We start from the raw sequence: 22274 nt of genomic DNA, 5'->3' as shown, positions 1-22274 counted from the left end.
CCATGTCCACCAGATGGCGGTATTGTGCGGGCTCACTCTCTCAGCACAGCCCACACCTGGTCTGAATGAGTCACTTCCGTGTGAACGGGGTTAAGTTCAGAGAAATGCCTCTCAGGCAGCTCACACAGGGGCTCAAACTCCCCCCACCACAGCACTAGGCACACACACAGTTCTGATAGCATACACACACACACACACACACACACAGTTCTGATAGGATACACACACACACACAGTTCTGGTAGGATACACACACACACACACACACACACACACACAGTTCTGATAGGATACACACACACACACACACACACACAGTTCTGGTAGGATACACACACACACACACACAGTTCTGATAGGATACACACACACACACTAGTTACTGTGTGTGTGTGTGTGTGTGTGTGTGTGTGTGTGTGTGTGTGTGTGTGTGTGTGTGTGTGTGAGTGTGTGTGTAAGAAAGGCAGAGACCCCAGAACCCTGAGTTTTTCCTACCTGCTCAGGTCACATTAGGTTACGGTAATCACGCTCCAAACAGGGACGATATCATCCACAACAATTTACTAATACTTCAAACACTATGACACAAATCATGACTAATGTTCTTTTCGGAGCTGTGTTTTTCCGGGTTAATTAATATCTAGAATTCTGAGCCGGTTTTTCCAGACACAGATGTAGCGAAGACAAAGGTGTTTCTAGTGGGTCAGGCTAAATCTGTGTCTGGGATAAACAAGCCCTCAGATAAACAGACAAACCTGTTGAGGAAAGATGCAGCACACCGTATAATATCTCCTTATGATACATACCTTACCTGTTGAGGTAAGCTGTCATAACAACTGATACCTTACCTGTTGAGGTGAGCTGTCATAACAACTGATACCTTACCTGTTGAGGTAAGCTGTCATAACAACTGATACCTTACCTGTTGAGGTAAGCTGCCATAACAACTGATACCTTACCTGTTGAGGTAAGCTGTCATAACAACTGATACCTTACCTGTTGAGGTAAGCTGCCATAACAACTGATACCTTACCTGTTGAGGTAAGCTGTCATAACAACTGATACCTTACCTGTTGAGGTAAGCTGTCATAACAACTGATACCTTACCTGTTGAGGTAAGCTGCCATAACAACTGATACCTTACCTGTTGAGGTAAGCTGCCATAACAACTGATACCTTACCTGTTGAGGTAAGCTGTCATAACAACAGATACCTTACCTGTTGAGGTCAGCTGCCATAACAACTGATACCTTACCTGTTGAGGTAAGCTGTCATAACAACTGATAAGGCGTACCTGTTGAGGTAAGCTGTCATAACAACTGATACCTTACCTGTTGAGGTAAGCTGCCATAACAACTGATACCTTACCTGTTGAGGTAAGCTGTCATAACAACTGATACCTTACCTGTTGAGGTAAGCTGTCATAACAACTGATACCTTACCTGTTGAGGTAAGCTGTCATAACAACAGATACCTTACCTGTTGAGGTAAGCTGTCATAACAACTGATACCTTACCTGTTGAGGTGAGCTGTCATAACAACTGATACCTTACCTGTTGAGGTAAGCTGTCATAACAACAGATACCTTACCTGTTGAGGTAAGCTGTCATAACACCTGATACCTTACCTGTTGAGGTCAGCTGCCATAACAACTGATACCTTACCTGTTTAGGTAAGCTGCCATAACAACTGATACCTTACCTGTTGAGGTAAGCTGTCATAACAACTGATACCTTACCTGTTGAGGTAAGCTGTCATAACAACTGATACCTTACCTGTTGAGGTAAGCTGTCATAACACCTGATACCTTACCTGTTGAGGTAAGCTGCCATAACAACTGATACCTTACCTGTTGAGGTCAGCTGCCATAACAACTGATACCTTACCTGTTTAGGTAAGCTGCCATAACAACTGATACCTTACCTGTTGAGGTAAGCTGTCATAACAACTGATACCTTACCTGTTGAGGTAAGCTGTCATAACAACTGATACCTTACCTGTTGAGGTAAGCTGCCATAACAACTGATACCTTACCTGTTGAGGTAAGCTGCCATAACAACTGATACCTTACCTGTTGAGGTAAGCTGCCATAACAACTGATACCTTACCTGTTGAGGTAAGCTGCCATAACAACTGATAAGGCGTACCTGTTGAGGTGAGCTGTCATAACAACTGATACCTTACCTGTTGAGGTAAGCTGCCATAACAACTGATACCTTACCTGTTGAGGTAAGCTGTCATAACAACTGATACCTTACCTGTTGAGGTAAGCTGCCATAACAACTGATACCTTACCTGTTGAGGTAAGCTGTCATAACAACTGATAAGGCGTACCTGTTGAGGTAAGCTGTCATAACAACTGATACCTTACCTGTTGAGGTAAGCTGTCATAACAACTGATACCTTACCTGTTGAGGTAAGCTGTCATAACAACTGATAAGGCGTACCTGTTGAGGAATGGGTCGGAGCTGTTGGTTGTCATGGTTCTGGCGTCCTGGCCCATCCCAGGGGACGACACAGGGTTGGGAGTCCCCCCGTCCTGCTCCATACTGACAGGTAGTTGGGTCCTCAAAGCCAGCTCCTATGAACAGACAGCACACACAGCACGTGTTAGTGGAAGTCAAGGAAACAAGTAAGAAACCTTGTCCAAGCCAGAATGGCCCATAGGGCAGGAGTCCATCTCCTGTCTCTGTACAGTGGACCAGAACGGCTCGTAGGGCAGGAGTCCATCTCCTGTCTCTGTACAGTGGACCAGAACGGCTCGTAGGGCAGGAGTTCCATCTCCTGTCTCTGTACAGTGGACCAGAACGGCCCGTAGGGCAGGAGTCCATCTCCTGTTTCTGTAGAGTGAACCAGAACGGCCCGTAGGGCAGGAGTCCATCTCCTGTCTCTGTACAGCGGACCAGAATGGCCCGTAGGGCAGGAGTCCATCTCCTGTCTCTGTACAGCGGACCAGAACGGCCCGTAGGGCAGGAGTCCATCTCCTGTAGTGAGACAGCTTGATATACAGTACACCCCCTGGACAAGATACTAGTCTATCACACATAGTAGGCTGTAATATTATATTTTGGACTGATATTGTGTATAGATGTGTCAGTGTGTAATGTTCCTACAATAGCTCAGAATACACCTCAGCTTCCAGCTGAACACACCTCCTACAATAGCTTAGAATACACACCAATATGTGTTCGGGTTGAAATAACTAAGTGCTTGTCTCTCTCTGTGTGTGTGTGTGTGTGTGTGTGTGTGTGTGTGTGTGTGTGTGTGTGTGTGTGTGTGTGTGTGTGTGTGTGCCACCAAGTTCATTTCTATCTACTGTATACAAAGTTAAATCTAGGATTAAACAGACATACACCATTACCTGAACTAGAGTAGGAGAGACAGAGAGAGAGAGAGAGACAGTGGGAGAGAGAGAGAGTGAGAGAGAGACAGTGGGAGAGAGAGAGACAGTGAGAGAGAGAGAGCGAACAGAGAGAGAGAGAGAGAGAGAGAGAGAGAGTGGGAGAGAGAGAGAGACAGAGACAGTGAGAGAGACAGTGGACAGTGGGAGAGAGAGAGAGTGAGAGAGAGAGTGAGAGAGAGAGAGAGAGAGAGAGAGAGAGAGTGAGAGAGACAGTGGACAGTGGGAGAGAGAGAGAGAGAGAGAGAGAGTGAGAGAGACAGTGGACAGTGGGAGAGAGAGAGAGAGTGAGAGAGAGACAGTGGGAGAGAGAGAGACAGTGAGAGAGAGAGAGCGAACAGAGAGAGAGAGAGACAGTGAGAGAGAGAGAGACAGTGAGAGAGAGAGAGACAGTGAGAGAGAGAGACAGTGAGAGAGAGAGAGCGAACAGAGAGAGAGAGACAGTGAGAGAGAGAGAGACAGTGAGAGAGAGAGACAGTGAGAGAGAGAGAGCGAACAGAGAGAGAGACAGTGAGAGAGAGAGACAGTGAGAGAGAGAGAGACAGTGAGAGAGAGAGAGACAGTGGGAGAGAGAGAGACAGTGGGAGAGAGAGAGACAGTGAGAGAGAGACAGTGAGAGAGAGAGAGACAGTGGGAGAGAGAGAGACAGTGAGAGAGAGAGAGCGAACAGAGAGAGAGACAGTGAGAGAGAGAGAGACAGTGGGAGAGAGAGAGACAGTGAGAGAGAGAGAGCGAACAGAGAGAGAGACAGTGAGAGAGAGAGAGACAGTGAGAGAGAGAGAGCGAACAGAGAGAGAGAGAGACAGTGAGAGAGAGAGAGACAGTGAGAGAGAGAGAGCGAACAGAGAGAGAGAGAGACAGTGAGAGAGAGAGAGACAGTGAGAGAGAGAGAGACAGTGAGAGAGAGAGAGCGAACAGAGAGAGAGAGAGACAGTGAGAGAGAGAGAGCGAACAGAGAGAGAGAGAGACAGTGAGACAGTGGGAGAGAGAGAGAGAGAGAGAGAGTGAGAGAGAGACAGTGGGAGAGAGAGAGACAGTGAGAGAGAGAGAGTGAACAGAGAGAGAGACAGAGAGAGAGAGAGTGGGAGAGAGAGAGAGACAGAGACAGTGAGAGAGACAGTGGACAGTGGGAGAGAGAGAGAGAGAGAGTGGACAGTGGGAGAGAGAGAGAGTGAGAGAGAGACAGTGGGAGAGAGAGACAGTGAGAGAGAGAGCGAACAGAGAGAGAGAGAGAGAGAGAGAGAGAGGGAGAGAGAGAGAGAGAGACAGAGACAGTGAGAGAGACAGTGGACAGTGGGAGAGAGAGAGAGACAGTGAGACAGTGGGGGGGAGAGAGAGACAGTGGACAGTGGGGGGAGAGAGAGAGAGAGAGAGAGAGAGAGAGAGAGAGTGGACAGTGGGGGAGAGAGACAGTGAGACAGAGGGGGCGAGAGAAAGAGAGAGAGAGATACAGTGGGAGAGAGAGCGAGAGAGAGTGGGGGAGAGAGACAGAGAGACAGAGAGACAGTGGGAGAGAGAGAGACAGTGAGAGAGGGAGAGCGAACAGAGAGAGAGAGAGAGAGAGAGAGAGAGAGAGAGAGAGAGAGGGTGGGAGAGAGAGAGAGACAGAGACAGTGAGAGAGACAGTGGACAGTGGGAGAGAGAGACAGTGAGACAGTGGGGGGAGAGAGAGACAGTGAGACAGAAGGGGAGAGAGAGACAGTGGACAGTGGGGAGAGAGAGAGAGAGAGAGAGAGAGAGAGAGAGAGAGAGTGGACAGTGGGGGGAAGAGACAGTGAGACAGAGGGGGAGAGAAAGAGAGAGAGAGAGAGACAGTGGGAGAGAGAGCGAGACAGTGGGAGAGAGAGAGAGGCAGAGACAGTGTGAGAGAGTGGTGAAGAGAGAGAAAGACAGTGGGAGAGAGAGAGACAGAGAGAGAGTGGGGGAGAGAGAGAGGCAGAGACAGTGGGGGAGAGAGAGACGGTGGGGAGAGAGAGAGAGACTACTGGGGGAGAGAGAGAGACAGTGGGGAGAGAGAGACGGTGGGGAGAGAGAGAGAGACTACTGGGGGAGAGAGAGAGACAGTGGGGGAGAGAGAGAGAGAAGGAGCCCTATTGAGGAGAAGTACTGTCTGTTGTCAACATCTGAGTCTCAAATAGCACCCCATTCCCTATATAGTGCACTACTATTTACACCCCTGCACTAGCTCCTTACTAGCCCAGCACTAGCTCCTTACTAGCCCTGCACTAGCTCCTTACTAGCCCTGCACTAGCTCCTTACTAGCCCTGCACTAGCTCCTTACTAGCCCTGCACTAGCTCCTTAATAGCCCAGCACTAGCTCCTTACTAGCCCTGCACTAGCCCTGCACTAGCCCTGCACTAGCTCCTTACTAGCCCTGTACTAGCTCCTTACTAGCCCTGCACTAGCCCTGCACTAGCTCCTTACTAGCCCTGCACTAGCTCCTTACTAGACCTATACTAGCCCTGCACTAGCTCCTTAGTAGCCCTGCACTAGCTCCTTACTAGCCCTGCACTAGCCCTGCACTAGCTCCTTACTAGCCCTGCACTAGCTCCTTACTAGCCCTGCACTAGCCCTGCACTAGCTCCTTACTAGCCCTGCACTAGCCCTGCACTAGCTCCTTACTAGCCCTGCACTAGCTCCTTACTAGCCCTGCACTAGCTCCTTACTAGCCCTTCACTAACTCCTTACTAGCCCTGCACTAGCTCCTTACTAGCTCCTTACTAGCCCTGCACTAGCTCCTTACTAGCCCTGCACTAGCCCTGCACTAGCTCCTTACTAGCCCTGCACTAGCCCTGCACTAGCTCCTTACTAGCCCTGCACTAGCTCCTTACTAGCCCTGCACTAGCTCCTTACTAGCCCTGCACTAGCCCTGCACTAGCTCCTTACTAGCCCTGCACTAGCCCTGCACTAGCTCCTTACTAGCCCTGCACTAGCCCTGCACTAGCTCCTTACTAGCCCTGCACTAGCCCTGCACTAGCTCCTTACTAGCCCTGCACTAGCCCTGCACTAGTTCCTTACTAGCCCTGCACTAGCCCTGCACTAGTTCCTTACTAGCCCTGCACTAGCCCTGCACTAGCTCCTTACTAGCCCTGCACTAGCTCCTTACTAGCCCTGCACTAGCCCTGCACTAGCTCCTTACTAGCCCTGCACTAGCCCTGCACTAGCTCCTTACTAGCCCTGCACTAGCCCTGCACTAGCTCCTTACTAGCCCTGCACTAGCCCTGCACTAGTTCCTTACTAGCCCTGCACTAGCCCTGCACTAGTTCCTTACTAGCCCTGCACTAGCCCTGCACTAGCTCCTTACTAGCCCTGCACTAGCCCTGCACTAGCCCTGCACTAGCTCCTTACTAGCCCTGCACTAGCTCCTTACTAGCCCTGCACTAGCCCTGCACTAGCTCCTTACTAGCCCTGCACTAGCTCCTTACTAGCCCAGCACTAGCTCCTTACTAGCCCTGCACTAGCTCTGCACTAGCTCCTTACTAGCCCTGCACTAGCTCCTTACTAGCCCTGCACTAGCTCCTTACTAGCCCTGCACTAGCTCCTTACTAGCCCTGCACTAGCCCTGCACTAGCTCCTTACTAGCCCTGCACTAGCTCCTTACTAGCCCTGCACTAGCTCCTTACTAGCCCTGCACTAACTCCTTGCTAGCTCTGCACTAGCCCTGCACTAGCTCCTTACTAGCTCCTTACTAGCCCTGCACTAGCCCTGCACTAGCCCAGCACTAGCTCCTTACTAGCCCTGCACTAGCTCCTTACTAGCCCTGCACTAGCTCCTTACTAGCCCTGCACTAGCTCCTTACTAGCCCTGCACTAGCTCCTTAATAGCCCAGCACTAGCTCCTTACTAGCCCCGCACTAGCACCTTACTAGCCCTGCACTAGCTCCTTACTAGCCCTGCACTAGCCCTGCACTAGCCCTGCACTAGCTCCTTACTAGCCCTGTACTAGCTCCTTACTAGCCCTGCACTAGCCCTGCACTAGTTCCTTACTAGCCCTGCACTAGCTCCTTACTAGACCTATACTAGCCATGCACTAGCTCCTTAGTAGCCCTGCACTAGCTCCTTACTAGCCCTGCACTAGCCCTGCACTAGCTCCTTACTAGCCCTGCACTAGCTCCTTACTAGCCCTGCACTAGCTCCTTACTAGCCCTTCACTAACTCCTTACTAGCCCTGCACTAGCTCCTTACTAGCTCCTTACTAGCCCTGCACTAGCTCCTTACTAGCCCTGCACTAGCCCTGCACTAGCTCCTTACTAGCCCTGCACTAGCCCTGCACTAGCTCCTTACTAGCCCTGCACTAGCTCCTTACTAGCCCTGCACTAGCTCCTTACTAGCCCTGCACTAGCCCTGCACTAGCTCCTTACTAGCCCTGCACTAGCCCTGCACTAGCTCCTTACTAGCCCTGCACTAGCCCTGCACTAGCTCCTTACTAGCCCTGCACTAGCCCTGCACTAGCTCCTTACTAGCCCTGCACTAGCCCTGCACTAGTTCCTTACTAGCCCTGCACTAGCCCTGCACTAGTTCCTTACTAGCCCTGCACTAGCCCTGCACTAGCTCCTTACTAGCCCTGCACTAGCCCTGCACTAGCTCCTTACTAGCCCTGCACTAGCTCCTTACTAGCCCAGCACTAGCTCCTTACTAGCCCTGCACTAGCTCTGCACTAGCTCCTTACTAGCCCTGCACTAGCTCCTTACTAGCCCTGCACTAGCTCCTTACTAGCCCTGCACTAGCTCCTTACTAGCCCTGCACTAGCCCTGCACTAGCTCCTTACTAGCCCTGCACTAGCTCCTTACTAGCCCTGCACTAGCTCCTTACTAGCCCTGCACTAACTCCTTGCTAGCTCTGCACTAGCCCTGCACTAGCTCCTTACTAGCTCCTTACTAGCCCTGCACTAGCCCTGCACTAGCCCAGCACTAGCTCCTTACTAGCCCTGCACTAGCTCCTTACTAGCCCTGCACTAGCTCCTTACTAGCCCTGCACTAGCTCCTTACTAGCCCTGCACTAGCTCCTTAATAGCCCAGCACTAGCTCCTTACTAGCCCCGCACTAGCTCCTTACTAGCCCTGCACTAGCTCCTTACTAGCCCTGCACTAGCCCTGCACTAGCCCTGCACTAGCTCCTTACTAGCCCTGTACTAGCTCCTTACTAGCCCTGCACTAGCCCTGCACTAGCTCCTTACTAGCCCTGCACTAGCTCCTTACTAGACCTATACTAGCCATGCACTAGCTCCTTAGTAGCCCTGCACTAGCTCCTTACTAGCCCTGCACTAGCCCTGCACTAGCTCCTTACTAGCCCTGCACTAGCTCCTTACTAGCCCTGCACTAGCCCTGCACTAGCTCCTACTAGCCCTGCACTAGCCCTGCACTAGCTCCTTACTAGCCCTGCACTAGCTCCTTACTAGCCCTGCACTAGCTCCTTACTAGCCCTTCACTAACTCCTTACTAGCCCTGCACTAGCTCCTTACTAGCTCCTTACTAGCCCTGCACTAGCTCCTTACTAGCCCTGCACTAGCCCTGCACTAGCTCCTTACTAGCCCTGCACTAGCCCTGCACTAGCTCCTTACTAGCCCTGCACTAGCTCCTTACTAGCCCTGCACTAGCTCCTTACTAGCCCTGCACTAGCCCTGCACTAGCTCCTTACTAGCCCTGCACTAGCCCTGCACTAGCTCCTTACTAGCCCTGCACTAGCCCTGCACTAGCTCCTTACTAGCCCTGCACTAGCCCTGCACTAGCTCCTTACTAGCCCTGCACTAGCCCTGCACTAGTTCCTTACTAGCCCTGCACTAGCCCTGCACTAGTTCCTTACTAGCCCTGCACTAGCCCTGCACTAGCTCCTTACTAGCCCTGCACTAGCCCTGCACTAGCTCCTTACTAGCCCTGCACTATTTCCTTACTAGCCCAGCACTAGCTCCTTACTAGCCCTGCACTAGCTCTGCACTAGCTCCTTACTAGCCCTGCACTAGCTCCTTACTAGCCCTGCACTAGCTCCTTACTAGCCCTGCACTAGCTCCTTACTAGCCCTGCACTAGCCCTGCACTAGCTCCTTACTAGCCCTGCACTAGCTCCTTACTAGCCCTGCACTAGCTCCTTACTAGCCCTGCACTAACTCCTTGCTAGCTCTGCACTAGCTCCTTACTAGCTCCTTACTAGCCCTGCACTAGCCCTGCACTAGCCCAGCACTAGCTCCTTACTAGCCCTGCACTAGCTCCTTACTAGCCCTGCACTAGCTCCTTACTAGCCCTGCACTAGCTCCTTACTAGCCCTGCACTAGCTCCTTAATAGCCCAGCACTAGCTCCTTACTAGCCCCGCACTAGCTCCTTACTAGCCCTGCACTAGCTCCTTACTAGCCCTGCACTAGCCCTGCACTAGCCCTGCACTAGCTCCTTACTAGCCCTGTACTAGCTCCTTACTAGCCCTGCACTAGCCCTGCACTAGCTCCTTACTAGCCCTGCACTAGCTCCTTACTAGACCTATACTAGCCATGCACTAGCTCCTTAGTAGCCCTGCACTAGCTCCTTACTAGCCCTGCACTAGCCCTGCACTAGCTCCTTACTAGCCCTGCACTAGCTCCTTACTAGCCCTGCACTAGCCCTGCACTAGCTCCTTACTAGCCCTGCACTAGCCCTGCACTAGCTCCTTACTAGCCCTGCACTAGCTCCTTACTAGCCCTGCACTAGCTCCTTACTAGCTCCTTACTAGCCCTGCACTAGCTCCTTACTAGCCCTGCACTAGCCCTGCACTAGCTCCTTACTAGCCCTGCACTAGCCCTGCACTAGCTCCTTACTAGCCCTGTACTAGCTCCTTACTAGCCCTGCACTAGCCCTGCACTAGCTCCTTACTAGCCCTGCACTAGCTCCTTACTAGACCTATACTAGCCATGCACTAGCTCCTTAGTAGCCCTGCACTAGCTCCTTACTAGCCCTGCACTAGCCCTGCACTAGCTCCTTACTAGCCCTGCACTAGCTCCTTACTAGCCCTGCACTAGCCCTGCACTAGCTCCTTACTAGCCCTGCACTAGCCCTGCACTAGCTCCTTACTAGCCCTGCACTAGCTCCTTACTAGCCCTGCACTAGCTCCTTACTAGCTCCTTACTAGCCCTGCACTAGCTCCTTACTAGCCCTTCACTAACTCCTTACTAGCCCTGCACTAGCTCCTTACTAGCTCCTTACTAGCCCTGCACTAGCTCCTTACTAGCCCTGCACTAGCCCTGCACTAGCTCCTTACTAGCCCTGCACTAGCCCTGCACTAGCTCCTTACTAGCCCTGCACTAGCTCCTTACTAGCCCTGCACTAGCTCCTTACTAGCCCTGCACTAGCCCTGCACTAGCTCCTTACTAGCCCTGCACTAGCCCTGCACTAGCTCCTTACTAGCCCTGCACTAGCCCTGCACTAGCTCCTTACTAGCCCTGCACTAGCCCTGCACTAGCCCTGCACTAGCCCTGCACTAGTTCCTTACTAGCCCTGCACTAGCCCTGCACTAGTTCCTTACTAGCCCTGCACTAGCCCTGCACTAGCTCCTTACTAGCCCTGCACTAGCCCTGCACTAGCCCTGCACTAGCTCCTTACTAGCCCTGCACTAGCTCCTTACTAGCCCTGCACTAGCCCTGCACTAGCTCCTTACTAGCCCTGCACTAGCCCTGCACTAGCTCCTTACTAGCCCTGCACTAGCCCTGCACTAGCTCCTTACTAGCCCTGCACTAGCTCCTTACTAGCCCTGCACTAGCTCCTTACTAGCCCTGCACTAGCCCTGCACTAGCTCCTTACTAGCCCTGCACTAGCCCTGCACTAGCTCCTTACTAGCCCTGCACTAGCCCTGCACTAGCTCCTTACTAGCCCTGCACTAGCCCTGCACTAGCCCTGCACTAGCCCTGCACTAGTTCCTTACTAGCCCTGCACTAGCCCTGCACTAGTTCCTTACTAGCCCTGCACTAGCCCTGCACTAGCTCCTTACTAGCCCTGCACTAGCCCTGCACTAGCCCTGCACTAGCTCCTTACTAGCCCTGCACTAGCTCCTTACTAGCCCTGCACTAGCCCTGCACTAGCCCTGCACTAGCTCCTTACTAGCCCTGCACTAGCTCCTTACTAGCCCTGCACTAGCCCTGCACTAGCTCCTTACTAGCCCTGCACTAGCCCTGCACTAGCTCCTTACTAGCCCTGCACTAGCTCCTTACTAGCCCTGCACTAGCTCCTTACTAGCCCTGCACTAACTCCTTACTAGCCCTGCACTAGCTCCTTACTAGCTCCTTACTAGCCCTGCACTAGCTCCTTACTAGCCCTGCACTAGCCCTGCACTAGCTCCTTACTAGCCCTGCACTAGCCCTGCACTAGCTCCTTACTAGCCCTGCACTAGCTCCTTACTAGCCCTGCACTAGCTCCTTACTAGCCCTGCACTAGCCCTGCACTAGCTCCTTACTAGCCCTGCACTAGCCCTGCACTAGCTCCTTACTAGCCCTGCACTAGCCCTGCACTAGCTCCTTACTAGTCCTGCACTAGCCCTGCACTAGCCCTGCACTAGCTCCTTACTAGCCCTGCACTAGCCCTGCACTAGTTCCTTACTAGCCCTGCACTAGCCCTGCACTAGCTCCTTACTAGCCCTGCACTAGCTCCTTACTAGCCCTGCACTAGCCCTGCACTAGCTCCTTACTAGCCCTGCACTAGCTCCTTACTAGCCCAGCACTAGCTCCTTACTAGCCCTGCACTAGCTCTGCACTAGCTCCTTACTAGCCCTGCACTAGCTCCTTACTAGCCCTGCACTAGCTCCTTACTAGCCCTGCACTAGCTCCTTACTAGCCCTGCACTAGCCCTGCACTAGCTCCTTACTAGCCCTGCACTAGCTCCTTACTAGCCCTGCACTAGCCCTGCACTAGCTCCTTACTAGCTCCTTACTAGCCCTGCACTAGCCCTGCACTAGCCCTGCACTAGCTCCTTACTAGCTCTGCACTAGCCCTGCACTAGGGAGGGTGGGCTGGGTAGGGAGGGTACTGTAGGGAGGGTACTGTAGGGAGGGTACTGTAGGGAGGGTGGGCTGGGTAGGGAGGGAGTACTGTAGGGAGGGTGGGCTGGGTGGGGAGGGTACTGTAGGGAGGGTGGGCTGGGTAGGGAGGGTACTGTAGGGAGGGTGGGCTGGGTAGGGAGGGTACTGTAGGGAGGATGGGCTGGGTAGGGAGGGTGGGCTGGGTAGGGAGGGTACTGTAGGGAGGATGGGCTGGGTAGGGAGGGTGGGCTGGGTAGGGAGGGCACTGTAGGGAGGATGGGCTGGGTAGGGTGGGCTGGGTAGGGAGGGTGGGCTGGGTAGGGAGGGTACTGTAGGGAGGGTGGGCTGGGTAGGGAGGGTGGGCTGGGTAGGGAGGGTACTGTAGGGAGGGTGGGCTGGGTAGGGAGGGTGGGCTGGGTAGGGAGGGTGGTCTGGGTAGGGAGGGTGGTCTGGGTAGGGAGGGTACTGTAGGGAGGGTGGTCTGGGTAGGGAGGGTACTGTAGGGAGGGTGGGCTGGGTAGGGAGGGTGGGCTGGGTAGGGAGGGTGGGCTGGGTAGGGAGGGTACTGTAGGGAGGGTGGGCTGGGTAGGGGAGGGTACTGTAGGGAGGGTGGGCTGGGTAGGGAGGGTGGGCTGGGTAGGGAGGGTACTGTAGGGAGGGTGGGCTGGTTAGGGAGGGTGGTCTGGGTAGGGAGGGTGGGCTGGGTAGGGAGGGTGGTCTGGGTAGGGAGGGTACTGTAGGGAGGGTGGGCTGGGTAGGAGGGTACTGTATGGAGGGTGGGCTGGGTAGGGAGGGTGGTCTGGGTAGGGAGGGTACTGTAGGGAGGGTGGTCTGGGTAGGGAGGGTGGTCTGGGTAGGGAGGGTACTGTAGGGAGGGTGGTCTGGGTAGGGAGGGTACTGTAGGGAGGGTGGGCTGGGTCTTCCTCAGCTCTTAAGGTTCCTTGGAGAACTCTTGCCAGATCAAGAACCTTTGAGGTAAGTGTGGGGTTCTGGAGGTGGCATCTACAGCTCTTTAGAATTATACAAGGTTCTGTAAATGTATGGAAGCCTGCACATGTGTCCCTTTCATAGCAAACAACACATGGGCCAGTGTTAACTACTGCAGATTTCTACAGTATAACATGTCTAGTGTTGATTCAAGAGTTAAATTAACACTGTAAAGAAAGGGTGTCAAACGTCTTCCATGGAGGACCTATACTATATTATACTATACCGCTATACTATATTATACTATACCGCTATACTATATTATACTATACTACTGTACTATATTATACTACACCACTATACTATATTATACTATATTATACTACACCACTATACTATATTATACTATACCGCTATACTATATTATACTACACCACTATACTATATTATACTATACCACTATACTATATTATACTATACCGCTATATTATATTATACTACACCACTATACTATATTATACTATACCACTATACTATATTATACTATACCACTATACTATATTATACTATACCACTATACTATATTATACTATATCACTATACTATATTATACTATACCACTATACTATATTATACTATATCACTATACTATACCACTATACTATATTATACTATACCACTATACTATATTATACTATATCACTATACTATATTATACTATATCACTATACTATATTATACTATATCACTATACTATATTATACTATACCACTATACTATATTATACTATATTATACTACACCACTATACTATATTATACTATACCACTATACTATATTATACTATATTATACTATACCACTATACTATATTATACTATACCACTATACTATATTATACTATACCACTATACTATATTATACTATACCGCTATACTATATTATACTACACCACTATACTATATTATACTATACCACTATACTATATTATACTATACCACTATACTATATTATACTATACCGCTATACTATATTATACTACACCACTATACTATATTATACTACACCACTATACTATATTATACTATACCACTATACTATATTATACTATATCACTATACTATATTATACTATATCACTATACTATATTATACTATATCACTATACTATATTATACTATACCACTATACTATATTATACTATATTATACTACACCACTATACTATATTATACTATACCACTATACTATATTATACTATATTATACTATACCACTATACTATATTATACTATACCACTATACTATATTATACTATACCACTATACTATATTATACTATACCGCTATACTATATTATACTACACCACTATACTATATTATACTATACCACTATACTATATTATACTATACCACTATACTATATTATACTATACCGCTATACTATATTATACTACACCACTATACTATATTATACTACACCACTATACTATATTATACTATACCACTATACTATATTATACTATACCACTATACTATACCACTATACTATATTATACTATACCACTATACTATACCATTATACTATATTATACTATACCACTATACTATACCACGATACTATATTATACTATACCACTATACTATACCACTATACTATATTATACTATACCACTATACTATATTATACTATACCACTATACTATATTATACTATACCACTATACTATATTATACTATACCGCTATACTATATTATACTACACCGCTATACTATATTATACTACACCACTATACTATATTATACTACACCACTATACTATATTATACTACACCACTATACTATATTATACTATACCACTATACTATATTATACTATACCACTATACTATATTATACTACACCACTATACTATATTATACTATACCACTATACTATATTATACTACACCACTATACTATATTATACTACACCACTATACTATATTATACTATACCACTATACTATATTATACTATACCACTATACTATATTATACTATAACACTATACTATATTATACGATACCACTATACTATACCACTATACTATACCACTATACTATATTATACTATACCACTATACTAAACCACTATACTATATTATACTATACCACTATACTAAACCACTATACTATATTATACTACATGGAGGGCCTGGTGTCTGCAGGTTGTTGGTCTTTCCTTTCACTATACCACTATACTATATTATACTATACCACTATACTATACCACTATATTATACTATACCACTATATTATACTATACCACTATATTATACTATACTATACCACTATATTATACTATACCACTATATTATACTATACCACTATACTATATTATACTATACCACTATACTATATTATACTACACCACTATACTATATTATACTATACCACTATACTATATTATACTATACCACTATACTATATTATACTATACCACTATATTATACTATACCACTATATTATACTATACCACTATATTATACTATACCACTATACTATATTATACTATACCACTATACTATATTATACTATACCACTATACTATATTATACTACACCACTATACTATATTATACTATACCACTATATTATACTATACTATACCACTATATTATACCACTATATTATACTATACCACTATACTATATTATACTATACCACTATATTATACTATACTATACCACTATATTATACTATACCACTATATTATACTATACTATACCACTATATTATACTATACCACTATATTATACTATACTATATTATACTATACCACTATATTATACTATACTATACCACTATATTATACCACTATATTATACTATACCACTATACTATATTATACTATACCACTATATTATACTATACTATACCACTATATTATACTATACCACTATATTATACTATACTATACCACTATATTATACTATACCACTATACTATACCACTATATTATACTATACCACTATATTATACTATACCACTATATTATACTATACCACTATATTATACTATACCACTATATTATACTATACCACTATATTATACTATACCACTATATTATACTATACCACTATATTATACTATACTATACCACTATATTATACTATACCACTATATTATACTATATTATACTATACCACTATATTATACTATATTATACTGTATTATACTATACCACTATACTATACTATATTATACTATACCACTATATTATACTATACTACACTGTATTATACTATACCACTATACTATACTATATTATACTATACCACTATATTATACTATACTACACTGTATTATACTATACCACTATACTATACTATATTATACTATACCACTATACTATACTATATTATACTATACCACTATATTATACTATACTACACTGTATTATACTATACCACTATATTATACTATTCCACTATATTATACTATATTATACTATACCACTATACTATACTATATTATACTATACCACTATATTATACTATACTACACTGTATTATACTATACCACTATATTATACTATACCACTATACTATACTATACCACTATATTATACTATACCACTATATTATACTATACCACTATATTATACTATACCACTATACTATACTATACCACTATACTATACCACTATATTATACTATACCACTATACTATACCACTATATTATACTATACCACTATATTATACTATACCACTATATTATACTATACCACTATACTATACTATACCACTATACTATACCACTATATTATACTATACCACTATATTATACTATACCACTATACTATACTATACCACTATACTATACTATACTATACCACTATATTATACTATACTATACCACTATATTATACTATACCACTATATTATACTATACCACTATACTATACTATACCACTATACTATACCACTATATTATACTATACTACACCACTATACTATACCACTATACTATACCACTATATTATACTATACCACTATATTATACTATACCACTATATTATACTATACCACTATACTATACTATACCACTATACTATACTATACTATACCACTATATTATACTATACCACTATACTATACTATACCACTATACTATACTATACTATACCACTATATTATACTATACTATACCACTATATTATACTATACCACTATATTATACTATACTATACCACTATATTATACTATACCACTATATTATACTATACCACTATATTATACTATACCACTATATTATACTATACCACTATATTATACTATACCACTATACTATACTATACTATACCACTATACTATACTATACTATACCACTATATTATACTATACTATACCACTATATTATACTATACCACTATATTATACTATACCACTATACTATACTATACCACTATACTATACTATACTATACCACTATATTATACTATACCACTATACTATACTATACCACTATACTATACTATACCACTATATTATACTATACTATACCACTATATTATACTATACCACTATATTATACTATACTATACCACTATATTATACTATACCACTATATTATACTATACCACTATATTATACTATACCACTATACTATATTATACTATATTATACTATACCACTATATTATACTATACTATACCACTATATTATACTATACCACTATATTATACTATACCACTATATTATACTATACCACTATACTATATTATACTATACTACACTGTATTATACTATACCACTATATTATACTATACCACTATATTATACTATACCACTATACTATATTATACTATACCACTATATTATACTATACTATACCACTATATTATACTATACTATACCACTATATTATACTATACCACTATACTATACTATACCACTATATTATACTATACCACTATATTATACTATACCACTATATTATACTATACCACTATACTATACTATACTATACCACTATATTATACTATACTATACCACTATATTATACTATACCACTATACTATACTATACCACTATATTATATTATACCACTATATTATACTATACTATATTATACTATACCACTATATTATACTATACCACTATATTATACTATACTATACCACTATACTAAACCACTATACTATACTATATTATACTATACCACTATATTATACTATACTATACCACTATACAATACTATATTATACTATACCACTATATTATACTATACTATACCACTATACAATACTATATTATACTATACCACTATATTATACTATACTATACCACTATACAATACTATATTATACTATACCACTATATTATACTATACTATACCACTATACTATATTATACTATACCACTATATTATACTATACCACTATATTATACTATACCACTATATTATACTATACCACTATATTATACTATACCACTATATTATACTATACCACTATATTATACTATACCACTATATTATACTATACCACTATATTATACTATACCACTATATTATACTATACCACTATATTATACTATACCACTATATTATACTATACCACTATATTATACTATACTATACCACTATACTATATTATACTATACCACTATATTATACTATACTATACCACTATACTATATTATACTATACCACTATATTATACTATACTATACCACTATACTATATTATACTATACTACTGGTCAAGGACAGGCTACTGACCTGTGGTCTGGTGCGGAGCAGCTCCTGGTGTTTAAGTCTCAACCTCTCCTTCTCCATCTGCAGCTGCTGGAGCCTCATCTGGTTGCTGCCCCCCATGACTCCTCTGCTCTCGGGACTGGAGGGCAGTTGGCCCCCCTGCTTGCTTGGACCACTCTGGGCGATACGCTGCTGGTTCAGGCCTACAGAGGGGAGAGAGAGAGAGAAATAGCGGTTCATTATTTCACAAAGAGTATATCGGCAGGTGAAACTGACCTCTCGTGTCCGATCATTGTCATAACACCACAACGTGAAACTCCTACTTCTGCTCGGGACTCTCGTTTCCAGACCGGTTTATCAACAGATATGACCCAAACCCCCAACTCCAGCACTGTTTCTGACAGTGTAAATTGTGGGTGTAGAAGGTAGCTAGTGTGGGGCTGACTTTGGTTGTCCCCCACAACCCCCAGCCCTGTCCTAATCGCCCTCTGCCTGGCTCCTCCCCCTGTCCTAATCGCCCTCTGCCTGGCTCCCCTCCCCCCTGTCCTAAATCCCCCTGTCCTAATCCCCCTCTGCCTGGCTGTCCCTCCCCCTGTCCTAATCCCCCTCTGCCTGGCTGTCCCTCCTCCTGTCCTAATCCCCCTCTGCCTGGCTGTCCCTCCCCTGTCCTAATCCCCCTCTGCCTGGCTGTCCCTCACCCTGTCCTAATCCCCCTCTGCCTGGCTGTCCCTCTCCTGTCCTAATCCCCCTCTGCCTGGCTGTCCCTCCTCCTGTCCTAATCCCCCTCTGCCTGGCTGTCCCTCCCCCTGTCCTAATCCCCCTCTGCCTGGCTCCACTCCCCCTGTCCTAATCCCCCTCTGCCTGGCTCCCCTCCCCCTGTCCTAATCCCCCTCTGCCTGCCCCCCTGTCATAATCCCCCTCTGCCTGCCCCCTGTCCTAATCCCCCTCTGCCTGGCTCCCCACCCCTGTCCTAATCCCCCTCTGCCTGGCTCCCCCACCCCTGTCCTAATCCCCCTCTGCCTGGCTGTCCCTCCTCCTGTCCTAATCCCCTCTGCCTGGCTCCCCCTGTCCTAATCCCCCTCTGCCTGGCCTTGAAAAATGAGAAAAAAAAGCAGCAATAGTAATGTTTGTCCCCCTTGAGATGCCGTAACCAGAATACACTTCCTCAAAATAGTTTGAATTAATCTAAGATAACTCAAGAAATCTGTCATCAATTAATACATTTTTTCAGAGGTCTTAGTTGCGCAATTTTACATCTAACTAAACTGTTTGGTGCAGTATTTCGCAATCATATATGCAACAAACGGTTTAGAACTGTTTGTGATGGGAAGTGTGGACACCTACACCCCCACCCATTCCTGCTCCCCTCACCCCCAACCCCCTCCATCACCCTGGAAGTGTGGACACCTACACCCCCACCCAGTCCTGCTCCCCTCACCCCCAACCCCCTCCATCACCATGGAAGTGTGGACACCTACACCCCCACCCAGGCCTGCTCCCCTCACCCCCAACCCCCCTCCATCACCCTGGAAGTGTGGACACCTACACCCCCACCCAGTCCTGCTCCCCTCACCCCCAACCCCCTCCATCACCCTGGAAGTGTGGACACCTACACCCCCACCCAGTCCTGCTCCCCTCACCCCCAACCCCCTCCATCACCCTGGAAGTGTGGACACCTACACCCCCACCCAGCCTGCTCCCCTCACCCCCAACCCCCTCCATCACCCTGGAAGTGTGGACACCTACACCCCCACCCAGTCCTGCTCCCCTCACCCCCAACCCCCCCCTCCATCACCCTGGAAGTGTGGACACCTACACCCCACCCAGTCCTGCTCCCCTCACCCCAACCCCCTCCATCACCCTGGAAGTGTGGACACCTACACCCCACCCAGTCCTGCTCCCCTCACCCCCAACCCCCTCCATCACCCTGGAAGTGTGGACACCTACACCCCCACCCAGGCCTGCTCCCCTCACCCCCAACCCCCTCCATCACCCTGGAAGTGTGGACACCTACACCCCCACCCAGTCCTGCTCCCCTCACCCCCAACCCCCTCCATCACCCTGGAAGTGTGGACACCTACACCCCCACCCAGGCCTGCTCCCCACCCCCAACCCCCTCCATCACCCTGGAAGTGTGGACACCTACACCCCCACCCAGTCCTGCTCCCCTCACCCCCAACCCCCCTCCATCACCCTGGAAGTGTGGACACCTACACCCCCACCCAGTCCTGCTCCCCTCACCCCCAACCCCCTCCATCACCCTGGAAGTGTGGACACCTACACCCCCACCCAGCCTGCTCCCCTCACCCCCAACCCCCCTCCATCTCCCTGGAAGTGTGGACAACTACACCCCCACCCAGTCCTGCTCCCCTCACCCCCTCCATCACCCTGGAAGTGTGGACACCTACACCCCCACCCAGTCCTGCTCCCCTCACCCCCAACCCCCTCCATCACCCTGGAAGTGTGGACACCTACACCCCCCACCCAGTCCTGCTCCCCTCACCCCCAACCCCCTCCATCACCCTGGAAGTGTGGACACCTACACCCCCACCCAGTCCTGCTCCCCTCACCCCCAACCCCCTCCATCACCCTGGAAGTGTGGACACCTACACCCCCACCCAGTCCTGCTCCCCTCACCCCCAACCCCCTCCATCACCCAGGAAGTGTGGACACCTACACCCCCACCCATACCTGCTCCCCTCACCCCCAACCCCCCCTCCATCAGCCTGGAAGTGTGTTTCTGCTCTATCCCTCTGATAGCACATATCCTGAAGGCAGGGCGCGCACGCACACACACACACACACACACACACACACACACACACACACACACACACACACTGGGGTGGGTGTGCCAGCTGAGAGGCTAGTAGACGAGTACTTTAAATATATAGATATGACCAGGGCAACACTGCAACTTTATTTTCTTTGAAGCGTGCATCAATATTTGGCTGCTGTCAATAGAGGCTGTTGCCAGGGTGATTTGGCTGCTGTCCATAGAGGCTGTTGCCAGGGTGATTTGGCTGCTGTCAATAGAGGCTGTTGCCAGGGTGATTTGGCTGCTGTCAATAGAGGCTGTTGCCAGGGTGATTTGGCTGCTGTCAATAGAGGCTGTTGCCAGGGTGATTTGGCTGCTGTCAATAGAGGCTGTTGCCAGGGTGATTTGGCTGCTGTCAATAGAGGCTGTTGCCAGGGGGATTTGGCCTCTGTCAATAGAGGCTGTTGGCAGGGTGATTTGGCTGCTATCAAT

General features: G+C 46.6%; 1 protein-coding gene across 1 annotated transcript in view; it reads right to left on the bottom strand.

The window, feature by feature from the left end:
• The window catches only part of yap1 (Yes1 associated transcriptional regulator), a 97361-nt gene that overhangs the window by 28137 nt on the left and 46950 nt on the right, over window positions 1-22274 (bottom strand). Inside the window, exons 4-5 of the mRNA XM_065016608.1 lie at window positions 19049-19227; window positions 2448-2581 (exon numbers count right to left, since the gene is read on the bottom strand). Of these exons, the coding sequence (XP_064872680.1) occupies window positions 2448-2581; window positions 19049-19227 (313 nt within the window). The remainder of the gene's footprint in view (window positions 1-2447; window positions 2582-19048; window positions 19228-22274) is intronic.

This window comes from Oncorhynchus nerka, unplaced genomic scaffold (genome assembly GCF_034236695.1).
Source record: "Oncorhynchus nerka isolate Pitt River unplaced genomic scaffold, Oner_Uvic_2.0 unplaced_scaffold_953, whole genome shotgun sequence".
In the NCBI taxonomy this organism is placed as follows: Eukaryota; Metazoa; Chordata; class Actinopteri; order Salmoniformes; family Salmonidae; genus Oncorhynchus; species Oncorhynchus nerka.
This window is presented reverse-complemented; position numbering and strand designations above follow the sequence as displayed.